Below are 8,218 nucleotides of genomic sequence, written 5' to 3'. Positions count from 1 at the left end.
CAAACTAAACATTCTGGATTGAGATAATTACCAGTCATCTGTGACAGCCAGTGAGGATTTTATCTGGAGTATCTAACTACAAAATGAAGAAATCTTAATAGGTTAAGCTAATTAATTTGTATTTAACTTAACTTGATAGTTATTTTCAAATTACATATTTGTGTGTATATAATTAAGTACATCTCTAGAGATAATGTATATTACCTATAAAATATATGTGTGTATAAAATATATACCTAACACAAATTTTATGGTAAAAAGATTTCCTCCACAGCAACTTTATTTCTGGGACAAAATCCTTGTACTAGAGACAATAGAGACGATTCTTGCTCCCCTGAACTGGGAGAATGTTTCATGGCCCTCTGCTTGCATAGGCCTCTCTAAGGCTCTGTTTCTAATTTTGAAACCACAATTTTGTTTTGTTTTGTTTTTATTGGAGAAGGTTTCCAAACTGATAAACTCCAGAACTAGAAAAACCTGAACGCATCCGGGCCTTGGATCACTTGAAGTATTCAGTCCAGAATGACAGTTGCACCCTTCTAGTGTAGTCTGATGCAGTATAAAATCCCAGACTCATTACATAGACTCTCCTCCCCCAGCTCGGTTCTAATTCAGACTTGAATTTCCGGGTATTTGGGGGCGGGTCCTGCTGGCTTCTCTTGTCTTTGCTTCCCTCCTGCTCCAGTTAGGTTCTGCTCTTGACCTCCCTAGGATTGGCCTCAGGGGGAGTAATCACAAGTGGCCAGTGTGGTAGCAATCTGGTATGGCTCGGCAAATTATCCCAAACTGACCCCTTTCCTCTTACCCGGTGAGTGTTTTGGTGTATTTCTCGGCAATATTTTTCTCCTGAATCTTCTCTCTGCTGCTCACCTGATGAGGCCGGTATCTTTCCTGGGCTGGCCATCTGTGACGCCTCTTCTGGCCTTTAGGTTGCTTCTCGTGTCCATCCTGTCGTGCTGTCCCTCTGCCCTTTCGGACAGAACCCTCCAGGCAATTTCTTTTTAAAGGTTTCCCATGGCAAGATCCATGTTTGGATTTTGAGAAACTTCTCTGGGTGTGGAAACGCAGCTTGACCCAATGCACTGCCCTCTCCTTTCCTCTAGGCCTTGAATTTCTCAAGTCACTTTTCTTTGGCTTGAGGTTAAGGGGAAACATCACGTCTGCTTCCCCGTGGGTGTGTGTGGGTCAGCATAGCTCACTGCTAACTCACTCTGGAGAAAACTTCTCAGTACTTCCCATCTTTTTAGGCTAGGGTCAGTGAGTAGCTAATGCCAATAGGACCAGTTTGGGGCTGCTGTGTCCTCTCCTCTGCCCCATTTTAAACATTCTGAAGGAATGGTATAGCTTCCGTCTTCAGATGTAGGTGTACTTAGAGCTTATTGTTTTGTGCTTCACCCGAGAGAGATTAAGTCGAAGCAGGATGAATGGCCTGTAATAACCCATTATACTCCCACATTGGAAGACACAGGGAAAATAAGACACAGAAGACACAGAAAATAAAGATGAAACAAGTCCGAAAGAAGATTTTGGCCAATGGAACCAATGTACAAATATGGCAGGACAATCCTGTCATGTGAGAAGGTGGCCACCCAAGTCTGGAGGGACGACTTGGGCAGTGTACTCAGAATAAAACCTTTCCATTTCTGACTCGGCCAATCAGGCACATCTTTATTTAAAGTGGCCTATAATTTCCTTTTCTAATCTAAGTTTTGACTTCTGGGGATAGCACTTAAAGACAGAAAGGGCAGCTGTATGGAAATGTAAAGTCTGAGAACCAATGGATATTTGTAAATGGGCTCACAAGAAAGAATCTATCTTGGTTTCCCACAATCTTATAATCTACTTATTTCTTTGGTTGTAGGGATCCAGTTCCATAACATATTCTCCAGGCCTCTATAACAGTTTAGAAACATTTATCATCCAAACACCCAGCAGGTTAACCTCTAGCCTACACTGGTCCTCAGAAGAAGTACGATTTTATGGAGATTTTACGGACACATCTATACTGTGTCCGAAACGGAAGTAGAAACTTACCAGTTTCAAAGACTGTGTTGAGTTACTGGGATAAAATTATTAAACTGTTAAATTCTTTTACACATAGACGATTCTTGGTTATTTTCATCATACGGTGGCATTTATTTGTGAATTGTCTCAGATTTCACACACTTGTTTACTACGTAGGCCAACAGAGGACCTGACACTCGTAGATACGTGCATTCTCAAATTGGATTCATCGATCTTAAAATCGACGTTAAAAGTAACAGTCGGCTATGCATTTTTTGCTTTGGCCTGCCTCAAAGCGAGACTGGGGGCGCCAGGCAAGCCAGTGTTAAAAGGTCTCATGAGAGGCACACCAAGCCTTCAGCGGGTGGGATGGAAACGCGGCGAGCACTCTCGCGAGACCTGAAGTAACCACAGCAGCAGCAGCCAGAGGGAGGAGCCGAGCACCGGAAGTCCTTCATCTGGAGAGCCGGCCCCCACGCCGGAAGGGGCCTGACTTTTCTTTAAAAGAGACCATTTTCCCGGAAATAGGAAGACGCCTACTTGGCTGGAAGTTCCACTTCCTTGAGCTCTCTTCCTCTTCTGGAAGTTTTTCTGTCGCCTGTGCTCGCCTTTGCCCCCTTTCCTTGTTTTATCCTTAGAGTAGAAAAGAATGCTTTTAGTGTCTCCCTCCTAGTTTCGCCGAACTGGTTGAGTATCTCGCTCCCCAAGGTGAGGCTCCTGCCTCACGCCCCCGTGTAGCTGGGAAGGTGGGACCCGGGCATGTTTGGACTCCGGGGACGCTGAAGGAAGGGCAGAGAGAGGACACAGAGCCCCTCTTCTGCACCTGCTACCAGACTAGGTCTCCTCTAGTCGCGCCTCCCTCCGCCATGCACCCCGCAGCTTTCCTGCTTCCCGTGCTTGGAGCCACCGTGCTGTGGGGAGCGGCCCCCATCCGGGGGCTCATTCGAGCCACTTCAGACCGCAATAACAGCATGGACTTTGCAGACCTGCCAGCTCTCTTTGGGGCTGCCTTGAGCCACGAGGGACTTCACGGGTTACTTGTGGAGGCCCAGCCCGCCAATGCCTGCAGCCCCATTGCCCCGCCACCCCCGGTCGCGGCCAACGGATCGGTCTTCGTTGCACTTCTCCGAAGATACGACTGCAACTTCGACCTCAAGGTCCTGAACGTTCAGAAGGCTGGGTATGGGGCCGCTGTGGTACACAATGTAAATTCCAATGAACTTCTGACTATGGTGTGGAGCAGCGAGGAGGTCCAGCAGCAGATCTGGATCCCGTCTGTGTTTGTTGGGGAAAGGAGCTCCAGGTACCTGCGTGCTCTGTACGTCTATGAGAAGGGAGCGCAAGTGCTCCTGGTCCCGGACAATAACTTCCTCCTGGGCTATTGCCTCATCCCTTTCACAGGGGTGGTGGGACTGCTGATTTTGGCCGTGGCAGCAGGGCTGATAGTTCGTTTCATCCAGCACCAGAAACATCTCCAGCGGAATCGACTGACCAAAGAGCAACTGGAGCGGATTCCTACACACGACTATCAGAGGGGAGACCGGTATGAGGTCTGTGCCATCTGCCTGGACGAGTACGAGGACGGAGACAAGCTGAGGGTCCTTCCCTGTGCCCATGCTTATCACAGCCGCTGTGTGGACCCCTGGCTCACCCAGACCCGGAAGACCTGCCCCGTCTGCAAGCAGCCTGTTCATAGCGGCCCTGGAGACGAGGAACAGGAGGGAGAAACTCCGGGGCAAGAAGGTGATGAGGAAGGGGAGCCAAGGGACCAGCCCGCCACAGAACGGACCCCGCTTTTGGGCTCCAGCCTCACGCTTCCCACATCCTTTGGCTCCTTAGCCCCAGCCCCCTTTGTTTTTCTTGGGTCTTCAATAGATCCATTGCCTTCCCCATCCTCCTCTCCCTCTTCTGCGGCCATCCTGGTCTGATATCCCCCCTCCCCCCACCTCTGGCCACCTATTTGCACAGCCCGTCCCTGCCTTCAGTCTAACCTTGTGAGGGTTAGGACGCATTTCCACCGCAGGTTTCTTTCTCCTTTACTGAACCCTATCCTTTCGAGGGGGCTGGGGGTGGAAAGGGACGGGGTCTTCGCTTACTGGGCTAATAAAATTGTTTTTGTGGAGTGAAAACAAAAAGTCATTCAGATAAGTGCGAAAGCCATAGGTGAAAGCTGTCAAAGGCAATTTGAAAGAGCGTATTTTAGTAATTCGTGCCAAGGGTGACAAAAAAAAAAAAATCAGAAACGTTATCTTAAATCCCTCAGAGTATCTGAAATTTACCTCGGGATATTAACATTTTACATTTGGCCTTGATGCAAGTTCTCCTATCTGTAAAAATTTCAGCGCATTTCTTTTAACCATTTTTGAGAGGGGTGGATATAAATGGAATAAATGACTCTTATCTAAATGTTGAATTATCGTCAGTTAATGCCTCGAGAGTGCAAAACTGTTGAAATGTCCATGGGGTCATGACAAAAAATAACTAGGTTGCAGGTCCCCTGTCCTCTGCTCTTCTTATGTGGTAAGTGCCTGTGTAAACATAACACGTTTAATCGCTTTACAGCATGTGGTCTTTTAGTACTCAGATATGGCTAATTGGGGTGGAATTTCAGGAGGATGCATTTTAGCTTTGTCTTTTGTTTAAATGAAGGACCCGTGCCACACGGCATGCTTTTCACCTGAGAGAGGTGACTGTTAGGCCATATTTTCTGTGTGTGGAGCTGCCTATGTGTAATTCAGGAGTTAGCTAATACCCTTCCTTTTTAGAAATTAAGGTCATTTTCACCTTTTAATGATTGTTATTATTAGCTAAGCAAGTTCTTATTGTATGCCTGCTTTCAGCTCACCTCCGACTTCCTGATCCTGTGTTGATAATGCAAATGATTAAATACTCTGTTATTTGGATTAGAATGTTCTCTTTCATCCAAGCCTTGAAATAACTTTTACACGGCAAGACTTCCGTATTGGAAAACAGAGTCAGTAGTCATGAGAAAATGTAATATTTAAGTGAACGTATAGTTTTATTTCAATAAAGATACATGTAAAATCAAGGTTTTAGAACTGAGACGGTTCTATTAAGGCAATTGCAAATATTAGTCCGATGGATGATCTGTTCATTAATGTTATGCTCCAGGTTTTTATTTCAATATTTTTCACGATGTGCATCTTTTGGCATGAGATTCTATTAAAATGTGTGCATTGATGAGCATTAGACAATATTGAGGGCTGCACAGCCATGGGGTCTCCAAGGAACAGACGCTGAGGTGGAGTTTTGTGTTTATAAGTTGGTTGAGGAGTGAAGGAAGCAGAACTGGGCAGAGGTAAGAGTTGAAGCCATTGCACAAGAAGTCTCAGCGGGTGCCCCAGAGAGCACTGGAGCAGGGATGGCCCTGTAAAGATGTCCCAGATCAAAGCAAGAGAGCAGGTCCACGTGACCCTGAAGTCACCAGTCATTTCTTATAGGCTCGCACAGGGGGAGAGGAGTGATCTTGGGCCAGGTAGCTTTCTTCAGGCAAGGACAGTTTCTGGAGAGAAACTCTGCTGAGAACCTTTGACCGCCAAGGTTTAGTCCTGAGTGGACTGGGGCCGGGTGGGGGGTGGGGGCGGAGGGGTATTGGGCAGACCACAATAGCATATTCTATAACGATTTTCTAAGGGTGGGTGGGTCCAAAGAATAACAAGTGTGCGAAACTTCCCTGGCTTACACTGTGCAGCATTCCTTTCTGTTTTAATATGACTTTCTGAGGTTAGCTCCAGAGGTGAGCAATGTATGGAAAGTGGCTAACTGCTACCTGTATGAACTTCCTCTAAAGGGAAGGAAGGCCACAAGAGTGGCCTTTGTTAAGCCCAGTGGAGGATGAATGAAAGTCACAAGCAAAGACTATGAGACATTTCCTGTACTCATCACGTGTCCACTGAACATCTCCTGAGCTTCCATGACATTCCAGGCACAGCAGGGAGCTGTGACGAAGAGAAGGAAGGTCTCATCCCCAATTCTCTGATATTCGGGAGAACACAAACAAGTAAACAGCCATTACGTAGCGTGATGCTTGTGACAATTAGTAAGAAAGGGGATATATGATCAAGGAAGAATTATCCACCCGTGCGCTGGAGTGGCTGGGCTCACACTGGCTCAAGAGAGCCAGTTGCTAATTCTGGAAGCCTTGCCACATCGTTGCTAAACACAGGCATTGCCAAACATTAGATTATATAAACTTACTATTAAATAACCTATATTAAAAACAAAGCTAATACACGCTCATCACTTCCTAATTATTTTACTCTTCCTTACACTCTAGAGGTCCTTTCTGTCTGTTAGCTCTGCCTGCATATGGAGCTCATGCAGGGGTGTGCTGCCGCGCATGTCTTCTGATCTCTGTGTCAGTGACATTACACCGGAGCCTGAAATTGGTTGCGACAGAAGTATTTATACCACAGAAGCTGGCAAATACTTCTCGCCCATCTCGCTTCCCCTGGGTTGGATTTATGTATTGTTTTGCTGGTTACCTAGACTTAACAAAGTGATAGAGACAGTGGCAATAACGCAGATTAAATTTAAATGTGTGTCATGTCTTCAGCCGTTAGGTTACCAATAGCACAAAAACGTGAGGAGCTATCCTTCACGTGTTTGAAAACTATCTGGCAAGTAAGTCCCCATGTCATCGATGAATGAGTGAAGTTGTCAGTACATCTTCACTTTCCCCCCTTTTGTCCTTCTCATTAAGATAAATGGAAATATCGAGTAATATTTATGTCAGAACTATATGAGTTTGTCAATGCCGTGAGCAACTTCTGAATTGGGAAGCGATCAAGCGTTTATTCAGAGTCTAATTTTGCGAAAGCACGGTTCAGTTGCAATCATAGTTTGGCGGAATGGGCAAGAATTCAGCAATCATCAGCCTAAGTGTTCCGGGAGGATAAGTTGGCTGTGTCGTATCTACAACAAAGAGCCTTGTGTATTTTTTTCTGTGCACTACGCATCCCTTTGCATCAGTAGAGGCTGTAATACGATTGTGCGCGTAGGCGCATCTCCGCATTTTCCCCAACAAGAGTGGGTTGCTAATCGTTCGCCAGCATACGACTAGGTAAAGCAGAGCAAGTGTAGACGTTCACCCAGTCACTGTATGAGCACGTGGGAGGGCGTGTGACCCATTCAGGAAGGACGGCATGAGGGGAGAACAGAGAGGAAAAGGAAGGTTTAGCCGAGGCCACTAGTTGGAGGCAGATTCCATTCCACTCTCTCACACCGTGTTCTGCTTTGTAGCAGGTCACACGAAGATGAAGTTCTCGGGCTCCTCTTTCATTCTGCCATCAACACTGCTGATCACGAATGCACTGGCTCCCGTGTGGCCTGGATGAAGTCCCCAAGTGCAGCACTTCTCACACTCCTTACTCTTTCTGCTACGACCACATTTTTGTGACCATCTTTTCAGCGCTGTTGAAATCACCTGTTCTCGCTGGTCAGGTGCTTCCAGGCGGTCTGGCTCTGTGTGGATTCTCTCCAGTGCTCACTATTCCTTGCGTTATTTTGGGAAACCTAAGCCTTCTCCTCATCATTGGAAAGCCCCGTCTATCCATTACCCCCAATGGCAGGGCTACTCCCTCTAGGTCCTGGCTTCCATATTGGAATATTTTACTCAGTGCCCCTGGATCATTTTTCCTAAGTCCCAGTTCTCAAGTCTCCCCCCTCCATGTTTATTTTGCTCTTTTCCTCCTATAGATTTACCGTTCTTAATTTTTGTAGAATTCATGATCGAATATTTGACAAATCAGAAATCTCTTTAAATTTAAATGTGAAACTTCATGGGTTTTTCCCGTCAAAACCATTTTCAGCATTCTTTAAAACATTAAAAAAGTGATGAATAAAAACTGTGTTTTAAAGACAAATGCATGGGGCACCTGGGTGGCTCAGTCAGTTGAGCTTCTGACTTCGGCTCAGACCATGATCTCGCAGGTCGTAGGTTCGAGTCCCACGTCGAGCTCTGTGCTGACAGCTCAGAGCCCGGAGCCTGCTTTTGGATTCTGTGTCTCCCTCTCTCTCTGCCCCTTCACCACTTGCACTCTGTCTCCCTCTCTCTCAAAAATAAACATTAAAAAAATTAAGAAAGACAAATGCAGAATTATTATGACTTAATGTTTTTGCTTTACAAAGACTTTTTTTTTCTTTAAAAAGTTCATGGTATAACACATCTCTAGCCTGTAGATTCCTTAAGGAA

General features: G+C 46.0%; 1 protein-coding gene across 1 annotated transcript; it reads left to right on the top strand.

Annotated features, from left to right (window-relative positions):
* Positions 1-2,300: 2,300 nt before the first annotated feature.
* Positions 2,301-4,266, top strand: LOC101088465 (E3 ubiquitin-protein ligase RNF167-like). The gene has a single exon (XM_045038587.1). The coding sequence runs from the start codon at positions 2,871-2,873 to the stop codon at positions 3,930-3,932; it is 1,062 nt and encodes a 353-aa protein (XP_044894522.1). The 5' UTR covers positions 2,301-2,870; the 3' UTR covers positions 3,933-4,266.
* Positions 4,267-8,218: the final 3,952 nt, after the last annotated feature.

Source organism: Felis catus, chromosome A1 (genome assembly GCF_018350175.1).
Source record: "Felis catus isolate Fca126 chromosome A1, F.catus_Fca126_mat1.0, whole genome shotgun sequence".
NCBI classification, from domain to species: Eukaryota; Metazoa; Chordata; class Mammalia; order Carnivora; family Felidae; genus Felis; species Felis catus.
The sequence above is the reverse complement of the archived record's forward strand: the minus strand, read 5'-3'. Positions and strand labels throughout refer to the sequence as shown.

Coding starts and splice junctions, on each gene's coding strand:
- LOC101088465 (XM_045038587.1), top strand. CDS start 2,871: ATGCACCCCGCAGCTTTCCTGCTTCCCGTGCTTGGAGCCACCGTGCTG.